The 14,072-nt window shown below is 59.2% G+C and overlaps 1 protein-coding gene across 1 annotated transcript; it reads right to left on the bottom strand.

Moving 5' to 3' along the window:
* Window positions 1-2,426: 2,426 nt before the first annotated feature.
* TNS4 (tensin 4) lies at window positions 2,427-12,531 on the bottom strand. The gene is made up of 12 exons (XM_050327498.1): window positions 12,036-12,531; window positions 8,139-8,550; window positions 7,538-7,953; window positions 6,623-6,709; window positions 6,041-6,160; window positions 5,645-5,737; window positions 5,305-5,382; window positions 4,872-4,943; window positions 3,738-3,906; window positions 3,319-3,387; window positions 3,092-3,118; window positions 2,427-2,556 (listed from the first exon to the last, which is right to left on the bottom strand). The coding sequence occupies exons 1-12, from the start codon at window positions 12,529-12,531 to the stop codon at window positions 2,427-2,429; spliced, it is 2,169 nt and encodes a 722-aa protein (XP_050183455.1).
* Between the last annotated feature and the right edge of the window lie 1,541 nt (window positions 12,532-14,072).

Raw genomic sequence — 14,072 nt, 5'->3', positions numbered from 1 at the left:
TTTCCTGTTATCTGATGTTTTTCTGTTGAGTGTGTCTTATTTTTTATGGTTTTAAAAAATGGGAGAGGGGGGAGGCAGAGCAGGAGAGAGGGGTCTGTGGGATCCCACGGGTTTGGGGACAGGTTCCTTTCGCCACCCCTGCCCAAGGACTCTCCTGGTCCCCACTCTGGGCTTGGGGTTCAGCAGCCCTGGAAACCCAGGTGCCCCGAAGCCTCTGGAAGAGCTTCACGAGCAGGGAAGCAAATGATTTCGTGCCTCCTCGTGACTCCCAGCTCAGCCTCCACCGGTGCCACCGGGAGGGTTGTCACCCTCAGCCCCACACAGCGACACGGAGCAGCGGCGGGGCCGGAGACGGCGCCAGGCTGGGAGGGGACCCTGGACAGGCTTCAAAGTTCAGGGGCGGACAGGGACGGGCACCGGCGGCTCCAGGGACACGGGGTCGAGGCCAGGCAGTGCCGCCGGCCTTGACGAGCCGCAGCCCGCGGCACATTCACAGCCGCCGGGGCGCACCGGGCACCGCCGGCTCCGCCCGGCGTTTTGGGAGGGTGCCGGGATGCAGCTGGGAGATGCTCAGGCGCGGGAATTGCAGCGGCCGCACCCCTCCCGCTGCTCCTGGCACCCCCGACAGCAGCTCGGCTGTCTGCCGGCGTCTGCAGCCCGTGCTGCCCGTGCTCCCGGCACAGGAATTCAGCGGGTCCCTTCCTGGTGGCTGCTCGGGGAGTGGCAGTGCCATCCGGGGCTGGCGCCAGCCCGGTGACCCCGGTACCGGAGCCGCGCGGTGCTGGGGTTGTGCAAACACCCCCGGGACGGGGCCGCAGCCAACACAGACAGCCCAGAAATCTGCTGGCACAGCTCATCGAGCCCGGCCCCGCGCCCCGGCCCTGTGCCGGTGGCTGCCAGGGCTGGGCGGGCTCGGGGAGGCAGCGCGACTCTCTCAAAGCACCACGTGGAGCCAAAGCCTTTGCCGGTTCCCATCCTCTTTGTGCTGATCCTGACCAGCATCGTGATAACCACAACAAGGTCCAGCCCTGCGGGTCCCGGACCTGCCCTCAGGTCCCAGGGCCGGGATCCTGCAGCCTGAGCTGTCCATGACCTTGGGGTGCCACGTTCCGCTGGGTCCCTGCAGCACAGTGGGAATGGCAGGAACACAAGGATCCCTGGGACTGGCTCCAGAGCCCAACCTGGAGTGCTGGGCTCTGGCTGAGCAGAGCTTGGGGCAAAGGGTCTGGGGGGCATGAAGCTGTTCAAGTCTCCTCCCAGAGCTCCAGAGCCCCATGTGCTCCCCCCGCAGTGACCCCAATATCTGTTATGGTCATTGCCAAGAGCTGCTCCAGCTGGACCCGCTCCACAGGCTGGCTGGAGGAGAAGGACCCTCTGCCATGGATGCATCTGCTTGGCTGTTCCAGAGCAGAGCGTCTCCATTGCTGACATCCCTGCAGTGTCCGTGCAGGATAAACGCTCCACTGCTTTATTGGAAACACCCCATGTGGGTTTATAACACAGGGTCTGAAACTAAAACCGATGCAGAGGCCCCAGGTAAGTGAGAACTGAGGAAGATGACAGCGTTGTGGCCTCAGAGCCGCTCCCTGCTCCGAGCTGCAGCTCGAGCTGACTCTTCAGCTGCTGCAGATCACGGCGGCATCGGCTTCCTCGAGGCCGCGCCAATGTACGTCATCCGAGCAGCTGGCCCAAATTCAGGCAAGTCATTTCCAAAAAACCCGACGTTTCACTGTCATGAAAATGTCACCGTTTATTTCCCAGCTCTCCGCAGTGCCGGGAGGTCGAGCCCGCCCGTAACCCCGCTCTGCGAAAAAGGGCAGGAGAATTTCCCAGCACAGGGAAAAATGCGCTGCTCTGACATTCCTGCCCGCGGATGCCTCTCGCTCCTGGAGGGAAGCAGGTTTCCAGCAGGACTTGGTGATTTTTATACGGCTTGATTTGCAAAGCTGCCTTCTGGTGCTACTCAGGGGGGGTGAGTCCCCCCTGCCTGCCCCAGACCTCCCCTCCTGTGGCACTGGGGGGGTCAGGGCCGAGTCCCTGATGGTGGGAGCTCAGCTCAGCTCCATGACCTGCCTCAGCCTGGATGCCCCAAGCACAGGGCTCCCTCATGGCCGGTAGGAACCTCAGCCAGAGCACTGGGGCCCTGCAAAGCAGCCAGTGGGTGCCAGGTGAGGGGCTGTGGTTCCACAGGGAGCACAGCTCCCATCCCACCGCTCTGTCCCAGACCAGCACAGCTCCCCATGGGCATCTCATCCCAACAGAGCTGAAAATCTCTAACTGAGACTTCTGACGTGATGGTACATAACAGAAAGAGTATAAAATACGAGCTGTTGCCAAAGTGCAACCCAGAAGCAGGAGCAGGGGTGCAGGAGAAGCTTGGCAGTGTGTGGGGAGCTGCCAGCCCTGGGTATCCCAAGGTCCCATCCCTAGGGGCCGGGCAGGAGCTGGCGGAGCAGGTCGATGACGAGCGACGCCGGCTGCACCGTGTCGTACTCCGCAAACAGGTGACAGAGGTTCTCCGACTCCTTCTGGCTTTTGGCCACGAACCCGAAGATTCTTTGGAGAAAGGAGAGAGAGGCTTATTCAGTTTGCATCCAGGAATCTGAAGGAATACGCTGAAACCAGCCCCAGCCACAAAGCCAAATCCCAGCTCCAACAATTCCACCTTGGCCTGCTCCCCAATCACGTTTCCTTGGAAGCCAAGCAGCCGGGAGGAGCGTTTCTGGCAAGGCTTCCCCAGCTGTGAAAAGATTCTTGAGCACAAGGTAGAGCCAGATATAAACTCCCTTCCTGAGCCCAGTGTGAGTTCCTGGGAAGGCTGTGGGATTTGGATGGGGGGTTCTGCACAAGGGGATGTGGAGAACGGGGCTCAGCCAAACCTCTCGCCCAAACCCACAGAGCAAACCCGCCCTAAAACTTCACCCACCAGTCCCACCCCTCATCCAGCCACCACAGTAACTTCTACTGAATCCTCTCTTCATTTTTAAGCTGATTCTTTGGTGTTCTGCAATGCAACTGCTTCCCAAAGCAGCATCATTCCCCCAGATTCCAGCCCCCAGCTCCGTGCAGGAGGTCCCCATGCAGGTCTTACCTGGAGGACTTGCAGTACTTCTGCCACCTGAGGGAAGAACAGAATTGGAGTTGCTCAAAGGCTGATGTTTAATTCATTCCATCAGCTGCAAAGCCAAGGGTTACGTTTAGATCCACCCCAGGGCAGTTTTTTGGGATTTGGGATTTGAAGCAGTGCAGAGGTGCTGGGAATGGCAGGGAAGGGAGCACAGCAGGCAGCTCTGACCAGCACGGCCGCCCAAAACTCACTTTCTGTTCTCAGGGTCCATCCCACAGAACCTGATGGCAGCCAAGGGGTAGTGTCTCCTGAAAAACACCCTGGAAGAGGAGAGGGAAGGGTTATGGGAGGGAAGGGCCCAGGCAGGAACAGGATTATGCAAATCCAAACCCTGTCACGGCCGCTGGGGAACGGGGGTCCCAAATGGCACCCCAGAATCCCAGCCCTGGGTCCAGCTGCCTCCTGCCTCCCTCCCCTGAGATGCTGCCACGCGCAGCCCTGCGCTGTAACGAGGGGGCCGAGCCCACCCCTGGATCGTGGCGTGGGTTTGTCCAAGCAGGGCAGCTTTTCCCGAGGCTGGGAGGCAGGGAGGGGGCTGGGGGGGCACGGGGGAGCCGCCTCTCCACGAGCCCCCCTCGGCCACCCCCTGAGCCCATCCCTGGGCTCTTACTTCCTCTGGACGTCGGTCAGGGTGACACCCTGCTCTGTCACCCTGAAGTGCACCAGGGTGGGCGTGGGAGGCGTCTCCAGCTCCAGGGTGCAGGAGATTCCCTTCAGGATGGCCGGGGCTCCCGTCAGCGTCTCCACGTTCACCGAGCTGAGGTACAGGACGTTGCACACTGCAAGGACAGCACAGAGCCCGGCTCAGCACGGGTGACATCCAGGGCTGGCCCCTGGGGGATCAGATCATCCTGCAGAACCCTCAACCCGGAACCCGGGTCAGCTTTGTTTTGATGAAAATTAAAAAGATCGGGTGACTCAGAAATTCTTCACCAATTTAGTTTGGTTTACTTTAATTCTTCGCACTAATTGTTGTAAAAGTCAAAGTATTTAATTTCCCGTTTCTAAATGTCACATTTGGGGCTTTTTTTTTTTTTTTTTTTCCTGTTTATTACATATTTCCTTTAATGAAAAGCAGAAATACCCCAAGCCAACGAAGGGCTGAAGGCCAACCTAAAACATGACATTTCAGGCTGATTGAGCTGTTTAAAGGGCTGTTCTGGGTCAAACTAAACTTTCCAGCTTGCCAACTGATTTTTCAGAATTTCCAGCAAAACAAAGCCGTTCCCGGTTCCCCGGCCTGTGCCGTGACCCATCCGTGTGGTCTCCTGCCCTTCAGTCTCTGTTCTCACCCAGGCTGGGGTGCACAGACCCCTCCCATCCTGCTCTGCAGTATCCACGTGTCCCCCATAAGGTCCCTCAGCAATTCAAGCAGCCCCCGACTGCCCCATCCCTCTCCTGAAGCTCCAGATGTTCAAGCCCCATTGAAGCCCGTCAGGAGAGAGGCTTAAAAATCAGGACCTGTTTAAAACTGTGGGAAATGGGGGCCTTTTGTCAGCCTTGTGGCCTCAAGAACTGTGTTTTCTAGTATCTTGAGGACCCCAAATCTCCTTTCCTTAAGAACAGTAGGTTCCCTTACAGCCCAGGGGCTGGGGATGTGGGTAGGTCCTGCGGGTATCCCCAGCCCGGTGGGGAAGCTGGAGGGAGGTGTCACAGGTCCCCACCAGTGTGTGGGGGTGACCTGCTGCTGTCACAGCGTGCCCAGGGCTCCAGCTCTTGCCAGCTGGGCAGATTGTGCCCTCACCTGCGGTTTTCTTTGCCAGGGACAGCGTGGATTCAGGAGCACAGTCAGGGCTGTCTTCTCCGTCAGCGAGATCTGCAGGAGGGACAAGCAGGAGCAGTGACGTCACCTCTTTGGCCATTCCTTATCTCACAAAGGCCCAGGACTGCTCTAATTGCAGGGGCTTAGAGCAGTAATTGACTTAACTGTCCTCCACCTCCCTCTCCTGGCTCTGCTCACCCCTGATCTCCCCACTCCTTCCTTCCCTCGCCCACCCTCACCCCCAGCAGAAGGGAGTCACTGCTGTGCTGTCCCCAGGGCAGCTCTGCAGGTCCCTGCTCTGTCTGCAGCCAGGGCAGCAGCCCTGTGCAGGGCACCCCGAGGGGCTCAGCCCCCTCCCCACCTCCAGGACCTTCCCCTCCTCCCCTTGGAGCATCCCTCCTGTCCTGTCACCTACCTCGGGTGGGGATGCTGAGCCTGCAGGGCAGTGCCAGCGGGGTGATGGCGTGCTGGTAGACAAAGGCAGAGAGGCTCCCTGAAACACAGAGCCACGAGCTGGGGGGGGATGGCTGGTGCCTGAAACCTCCCACCATGTTCCTCCACCCCCAGCAGTGTCCCAGGAAGGTCATTTTCCCACCATCGTGATCTCAGTGCCAGGGAAGTGCAGGCAGGACGGGGGGCTGGGGGGGGTCACCGTGCTGCCAGGTGTGCAACAGGCTCACCCCGGTGCTTCCAGGAGGTTTGGAGACAGCTCCTGGGGCTGCCAGGGCTGCTGTGGGTGATGGCACCGTCCTTACCGAAATACAGGTCCTCTCTGGCCCCTTTCAGGTGCACCCCTTTGGTGGAGGACTCGATGAGGAAGTGCCGGACGAGGTCACTGCTGTCGTCACCTGCAAGAGGGACCAAAAACAGCGTCAGCACCGGCCCCAGAGCTGCTGTCTCCCCCCTGCCCGCCCCTACCTGTCCCTGCCCTCCTCTGCCCACCCCTGCCCATCCCAGGGCATCACCAGAGCTCCTCTGTGGTGCCAGTGTGGTGCCAGCCCCTGTGAGGGGTGGGATGGGCACCAACAGACACCGTCAATGTCTCCCCACACAACCACAACCCTGCTGCTTCTCACCTGTCTTTAGTTTGCCTAGTTTCAGTTAAAGCATTAAAAGACACCCCCCCCCCATTTCCAAGTGAATCCCTGTACCTGTCTGGCTGCTGGATGGAGAGCCGGGAACCTTCATGGCCAGTCCAAAGGAGCCCCGGAATGACGTGCTGTCCCGCACAAGGAACGTGCCTGGCTCCTTGTCCCTCAGCAGCTGGATTGCTGTCAGGGCACAGGCAGGGGCTCAGCCAAGCACAACAGGTGGGACCTCCCCACTCCTGTGCTCAGGGGGCAGTCGCTCCTTGGCAGCAGCAGGAAAGACTCCGGAGCACTTGCCAAGGACGCGCCAGTCCCTCATGCAGCACCAACTGTGCTCCTGCAGGGCCCTGCCTCGGTCCCCTGGGTCTCTGTGGTCCCCAGGACACTCAGCCCCTGCCCAGGCTGTGCTGTGGGACAGCACAGGGGCAGGAGAAGCTTTTCTGGGCTGGAGGGGGTCACAGAGGGGCTGTGGCACAGCCCATGTTTCTGACTCATCCCCCTTGGAGTGTCTCTCCACCCCCATCAGCCACCAGTAGGTTTTGAATCGCCCTCACTGAGTCCCTGGGGATACAGGAGGACTCCATCCCAGGGCACAGACAGGAGCCTGAGGTGGGGTCACCCCCCCAGAGCCCCTTACTGCCTCACCTCGGTCCCTGCTGATGCTCGGCTTGAACCAGTACTTTGATGTGTCCATCACGAACTTCATGGTGGGCTGCCCAGCCCTGAGGGGACCTGCAAGAGACCCCCCGGTGTCAAGGCCAGCAGGGACCTGCAGGACCTCCAGAGGTGACAGAACCCAGCAAAGACATTTCTCTTTCAGGCTGGTCAGGGCTGAAGGTTTTTTTTCAATCCTTCTGAATCCTTTCCTCCCCACCCCTCAGAATAGCTCATTCTCCACGTAATTATCTCTCTTGGCAGGCTGTGATGTAGCGCAGAGAGGGGCACATGGAATCCCTTGGCTGTGCCAGCCTGCCCAGCCCTGCACAATGCACTGGACCGTGGGCTTTACAGCAGCCGAGGATCTGACCCACACATCCTCTTGATATTCCCATAAGGATCCCAATTAAAAACCCACTGCTCTGAGAGCTGCCTCTGCTCATCTCCTCCAAAGAACAATAGCCCCAGTGTTTGCCCTTGAATGAGGGACCTTGTGAACTCCGGTACCTTTCGGTGTCCTCAGAGCAAACAGGAACCCCAACCCCTCCTCCCGACCCTGTCTGGCCCCACAAGCTGTGAGGACAGGACAGAACAGTGGTTTCTCACTCTCAGGTACTATAAACAGGTGTTATCTGCATTTCCTCGAGGGAACAGGGAGCTCCTGCCTGCTGAGCCTGTGCCCCAGCAGAAGGTGCAGCTCATCCAGGGTCACCAGGCAGGAGCCTGGAGACCACCAGGGAGCCCCGGGGGAACACAGCGAGGAGCCCCAGCTCCAGCAAGGACCTCCTGCCTTTCCTGTCCTATAACCCACAGCTAAACCAGAGGGAAAATGGGGTTTGCACCCCCTTTCCCAGCAGCTGCCAGGGTCTGCAGCTCCCACCCCAGCCCTGCCCTGGGACTCACTGTCCGGGACGCAGGAGAGCGCAGGAGCCGACAGCGCGTTGTTCAGGCCCCCGAGCCCCGGGGCAGGGCTGCAGCCGGGAGGGGGGGCCTGCATGGCAGAGCTGGGGGGGCCTTTGGTTGTCTGGGGGGATCCATCTCCTTGTTCCAGGCACCCGTTCACCAACAGCACCGGGATGTCGGCTGAGGAGGGGAGGATGGAGGGGGGGCAGCTGCTGGGTTGTCCCTTCTGGGCCGAGGAGGAGCTGGCGCTGGGGGAGCTGCCTGCCCTGGGCTGGGGGGGCCTCTGGCCGAAAGCTTCTCTGGAGTGACACCCGGTGCCAGGGGAAGGGGAGCAGGGGCTGCCCAGGGAGCTGGCGGGGGACGGGCAGGCAGCGGTGGGAGCATCCGAGTCCTCGCTGTGGAGTGAGTGGGTGCTGCTGCAAGAGGGACAAAGAGCAGAGAACATCAGGGGGGTGTTGACATGCAGAGCCCACGCCCAGGGACTGCACCAGCTCTGTCAGCCCTGCAGCTCCCAGCCTGAGGAATGAGGGACTCAGAGCACAGCCCTGTGCCCCTTCCATCCCCACCATCACCCCGAGGCCGGGGCACAGGCGGCATTTACCTTCCCAGGATGTAACTGGTGTCAGAGCCGGGGCTCGTGGAGAGCTGGGACACCCAGCTGCCCCTCTGCTGGGCCCTCACCACATGCACAGGCTTCAGCAGGTTGTCAAAGCCCGGGGAGGTGCCGAGGGGGACGGTGTCCGTGTGTCCAGCCGTGCACTGCCGGGGCACGGAGATGCTCTCGGATGCTTTGCTGCAGCTCAGGGTGGCTGACTGGGAGCTCGAGGGGACGGGTGGGCTGGAGAAAACCACGCTGTCACTGGTGCTGTATTTGCCCCCGAGTGCCCCTTTTTGGGTGAGGAAGCCGCTGGTCTGGGGGGATCTGGAGAAGGGGGTGCCTGAAGGGCTGGGGGAGCCCTGTGGCAGCTCGGGCCCCGTGGCTCTGCCTGCTGTCAGCTCTATGTACTTGATGTCTGCAGGAAGAGAGAGGAGGTTATTAAAAATCTAGTGTCTAAATTGAGCTCCTTAGTAAAGCTCCGTGGGGCACACGTCTGTCTGTTCCTCCTGCTGTGAATTTTGGCTCTAGGGGAAGGGGGGTGTCCCAGGGGACACCCCCATGTCCTTTGTTGAGATCCTAGGGGGGCTGATTCCTCACAGATCCCAGAGTGCATTGACTCCCCCCAGTGCTGGCAGGCTCCCAGGGAAGGGGGTTACCTGCAGTCATGTCTGGCTGCTTAGACCCCCCTCGTCAGCACTACCCAGCCAGGACCTGCAGAGACCTGCAGCCAGAGGTGGGTGTTCCCTCCAGCAGCCTCTCTGTTTGTACCTGACTCAAGAGAAAAACATCTGGCTGCTCCCTCCGGGGATGACGTCAGGTTTGGAGGGTGCTGGGGCAGCAGGAGCGTGGCCCTGCACACCCTGGCTGAGCAGAGGGGCAGGGGGATGTCACCTGGGCCTGGGAAGAGGAGCAGGGGGATGTCACCTGGCCCCAGGTACAGCTGAGTGGTGGTGGGACAGGAGGCAGAGGGAATCCATGCAGGACAAGGGCAGTTACAGGGCTCTTGGTGTCCATTGTGGGACCAGCCGTGCTGGCAGCAAGCACAGAGCCCCAGACAGGGGCTGCCTGCTCCCTCTTCCCTTCCATCCTGCACAAATCTCTCTAGGGAAGCAACTTCCAAGGCAGTTTCTGTGCCTGTGCCCTGCTGTGGGATTCTTCCTGCTTTTCCATTCGTGCTCAGAGCAGGCCAGGTACGTCCAGCCCCTCTGCTTGCCATTAGTGATACAGGAACACACCTGACAGAGCATCTCTTGTCAGAGAAAGAAACCTCACAGCCAGGACAGTGTGCCTGGCTCCCCAGGTGCCTGATGTACGTCAGGCCCTGGCTTCCTTGGGCAAAGCCATAATTTCTGTCTGGGCTGGAACACTCAGACTCGATTTAAGCACTCCCAGCGAGGGTGGATTCCCCCGCCCAGGGAAGCTGCTCTGCTGGTTAATCACTCCAGTGCCAGAAGTTTGCACCTCCATTCCAGTCTGGACGTGCCCAGCTTTGCTTTTAGCGCCTCGTTCTCGCCCTGCCATGGAGTTCAGGGAAGTTCCCCTTCTCAAAAGTACTTCTTGGAGAGGGGAAAAATCTTTCTTGCTGCAGCAAAGACAAACTGCTCTGACAACCCCGACCTCCTTGGCGGTGGCGTGATGGGACGGACCTGCCGGGTGGGAGCTGGACAGGCAGAACAGCCCATTCTGCCGGCCCTGGTTACTGCAAGGAACAACCAGACCTCTGGGGCATAGAGCTGGATGAGCAGGAAAAGCACAAGTCTGTACAAAAGTCACTCCCCGAGCCCCCTCCTCCATGCCAACCCCGGCGCGGGGTTGGAGCGGCACGGCCAGCGCCGAGGAGGCGCCGGGTGAGCCGGGAGGGCTGGTCCCCAGTGGGGACATGGCTGGACCTCGCCAGGACAGAGCCAGAGCCACAGCCTTCCCCCTCCACAGCCTCGCTGCCAGCAGCAGCTCCTCCAGCGCCCGGCCTGGGAGCGGCTCCGGAGCCACATGTCCCGGTATCAGCGCACAAACCCTCACAGCCAGCTCCTGGCCTGGCCGGATGCTGCTTGTCAATGTCTGCTCGAGGGCAGAGAGAAATGGGGATTTTAATTGTCCTTTAAGGAACTGGCAAGCATCTGCACACCGTGCTCACGAGGCCTTTTACCTCCTACTTCTCTGCCTCGGCTCCCCTTATCACCTGGGGTTAAACCTCAAATATTTGCTCAAGACCTTGGCAAGTTTTCCGGCACCAAGGAGTGGCAAAAGCGCCCCAGACAAGGAGCCCAGATGTCACGCAAGCTGAGATCCGAGATCTCTCCTCTCCTCCAGATTCCAGAGGGATTTGTGACTCTCTGAATTTGACTCCTGTTGCTGCCGCATTTGCCACTTTCAAAGCTTCCTCGTGGGTTCCGCTAACCAAGAACAAGCCCCTCTCACTTCTCTGCTCACCATCAGTCCCTACCACGCTCACATCAGGGCACAGGTTGCAGGGCTGGAGTGGGAGGAGGTGGGTGAACAGGGACCCTGCACAGTGGGAGGAAGTTTGTGTAAAATCCAAGAGCTGTTCAAAGAAAATGAAAGCTAAAGTGAGGCTTTTCCCACTGCATTTGTGGCCAGCATTCCAGGTGTTCTCTTGGAGCCAGATTCTCCAAACCTGTGAAGCTGCTCAGGCTCCATCCCCCGAGCGATGCCCTGAGGGAGGCAGAGAAATGGCTCCAGGCACTGAGCAGCCAGAGCTGAACTTGCACTTTGTCACAGCACTTTATCTGCAAGGCCACTCAGTCCATCCCAGGGGGAAGCAGGGACACTGTCTGCCCTGGAATTGCCTGGCTCCCCTCCTCCTTCCCCACAGTCCTCGTGTTTGCACGAGGGCTCAGGGAGATCAGATTTTTTTTCATGCCTTTACCATCCCCTCATTTCACCTCCCTCTGGAAAGGGGCCTGGGGACAGATTGTCAAGGTATTTCCACGTGTAAAGACAGGGACAGGCAATAAGGCTTTTGGGAAGCAGCAAGTCTGTGCCCTCAGGTCCCTGAACCACCCCCTGTGCACCAGGACAACAGGACAGGGCTGCCCTGTGCACAGGAGAGCCCAGGCAGGAATGCTTGGATCAGGAGCAGCTCACAGATCAGAGCTTGGATTGCAGGGATGCCAGGGAAGTGTTGCACAAGGGTTCATGTAGGGAGCCCTGTGAGCAGAGAACGGGCTGGTATGTGCTGCTGGTGCCTTGCCTATGCCAGGTATGCTGCCCCAGGAGTGCACAAGCCCTGGAAAAAGAATTTCCCTGGCAAAGCCATTGGGAACATTTAAATGGGATCGTTGTGTAACACTCAGTACCTTAGCCCAGGGCCCTGGAAATCTGGCTGTAAATCCTTGTGCTCCCAAGGGTCAGGTGTGACCCTGGGAAAGGCTCTGCTGGCCTTGGGGGAATGGGGGAGCAGGGTCCTCACATGGCACCCAGAGCCCAGGGCCTGTCACTGATGGTGACAATTGGGATTAGGAGTTTTCCCAAGTTTCATTCCCAATGAGAAATGTTTTCTCCGAACACAGGGAAACAAACATCAGGTTGAATTAAAGGCTGTTTCCCCTGTTCCCTTCTGGATCTCTTTGAGCTGACTGGGCATGAGATGTGTTAGCAGTGATCAAACCAGGGCCATGGAAGCACCAGAATTAGGCAGAGCCTGGATACACAGCCTGTCCTGCTCCTTAATATGGAGCCCTGATGTCAGGAGACAACCCCCCACACTGATCCCACTGGGGACGGTGCAGGATGTCCCTGATGCCCATTTCCAATCCCCCAGGACCTCGTCCTGCCCACAGGACAGGGTGTGTGCCCTGGGCTCCTGCTGCTCCTGGCAGAGGGTCTTCACTGGGTCGGAGCTGCTCTGGCTCCAGGACCTCAGTGGTGCCTTTTCCTCACCTATCGCCTCTGGTTCCTGTTTCTTGGTGGCTTCAGTGTCACCCCAAACAGCAGGTTGGGCTGGATCCTTGAGCGGCTGGAAGGTGGGATCGATTTCTAGGATCAGCTTGTTGAGAGCCTCTATGGATATGTCCAGGGAGGGAGGCACTGGCTGAGCCTCAGGATCCGTGCCGGTGTTCTCCTCCTGCTTCGGCTGACACGGAGCAGCGGGTCTCTCCACGGAGGAATCCTGCTGGCCCTTCCCCTGTGTGTGAGCAGCCACGTGCTCCAGCACGGGGTGGGCTCCGTACAGCCTCCCTCCGGGCAGCAGGTGAGCCTTGGGGTGCACCACGGAGGGGGGCTCAGCCCAGGACTCCGTGGAGTAGTAGACGTACTTGCCGGGCAGGGTGGAGCACCCCGGGTACCCCGCTGGGTGCAGGCTCTTGCTTTCCTCCGGAGAGGGAATGCACACAGTCTGCCCAACGCGCAGCACGTGGTTCTGTATGACCTGGGACATGCTTCGGTTTTCCGGTCTGACAGCTTAAAGAGTCCAAGGGGAAACCTCCTCCTCCTCCTCCTTCTCCTCGCCTCCTTCCTCCACCAGGGACCTCAGACCCCTCCGTCTTCAAGCCAGTCTCCAGCGGAAGAGGAATCTGAGGAATGCAGAGAGGAGCGGTTACACAGGCATGCCCCGGGCAGGAGCAGACTTCAGCGGAAAAGTTCTATAAAAACGGGGATTTGGAGCTGCAAAGCTGGAATTCGGCTCATAGGAAAACAAGTCACCCCGTCCTGCTTTTCCACCCCCTCCAGCCTCTGCTCCTGGTGCCACAGAGTGGCTGGGCAAGCACATGGAGCACTCGCTGGCGACAGCTTTTCAGGTCTCCGAGGCCTGAAAATGACACCCTGCTCTATTTGCTGATTTTCTGGATTAAGAATGAAATGAAGTCTCCCTCTAACAGTCTTCCCATGGGACCCTGGCCCTCGGAAGCCATCTGAGGGCAGCCAGGGAGCCCAGAGCCCCGCGGGCACAGAGCCGGAGTTGCCTGCCAGGGCAGTGTCCTGGAGTGGGTGTACAGCTAATCCAGGATTTCTTTTTCCTGGTACAAGGCAAGCCTGGAAGCCTGAGTACGTGGCTGCTGCCTCAGTCATGGTGCTGCCTGAGGAATCTGCCTGCTAATACACTTTGAAGACTCCTGGGCTCTGCTTTAGACAGAAAGTATATTTGAATTCTCCACTATAAACCCCCATGGCAGGAGGTGGGCTTCCCTCGGGGGTCAGGAAAAAAGGGTCTCAGGGCACTGTTTGGAGGTGGGGCAGTTGTCCCACTGCATCAGCAACAAGTGGGATTTCTCCAGCTGCTGCTGCCCTCCTGCTTGGCAGGACCTGTCCCTCAGCATCACATCCTGCCACCAAACACAGAGGGACCCTCACTCCTCTGGCTCCAGAGGAGACAATAACACCATCCCACCGCAGCCAAACTAACTCAGCATCTCCATGTCAGGACATCCAAGCCCAGCACATTCCCTGTGCTCACGCTGCACTGGCTGCAGGGCAGCATTCCCATCCCCTCCAGTCCCCAGGAAGGACAGTGGGGACCACGGGCGATCCAGAGCCAAAGGTTTGCTAGCAGGAGTTAATCCCACAGCTCAGGGCTCCCTCTCCATATCCATACCCATATCCTGTACTTCACAGAACATTCATCCTTCCCTGCACCAGTCTCCGGTGGCAGAGTTATTTACTCGCCTATCCCGGGCTGATTAAGGATGGAGTCACAGGATTAGGAAGGAGACACATTGCTCCGGGGCAGCTGGTCCCTCAGCCCCATGGGTGCAGCAGGACCTGGGCTGGTGCCCTACGTCACGTCTGTAATTGGTGACTAATTGCCTCGCCAGGTGTTGGGAGCTGGTTAGGAGGGGGGTCCAAACAGCCCAGCTTTGCCCTGGATGGGTTACATAACCCTGGAGAAGCCTCACTTCTTGCTGGAGAGACACCCGGAATATCCTGGGCTTGTGAAGATTGGGGAATTAAAGCAAAACATCGCTGCTGTCAGCACACAGC

This window comes from Myiozetetes cayanensis, unplaced genomic scaffold (assembly GCF_022539395.1).
Source record: "Myiozetetes cayanensis isolate MyiCay16 unplaced genomic scaffold, myiCay2020 scf34, whole genome shotgun sequence".
Classification (NCBI taxonomy): domain Eukaryota; kingdom Metazoa; phylum Chordata; class Aves; order Passeriformes; family Tyrannidae; genus Myiozetetes; species Myiozetetes cayanensis.
Note: the sequence above shows the minus strand (reverse complement) of the source record. Positions and strands in the feature narration are given on the sequence as shown.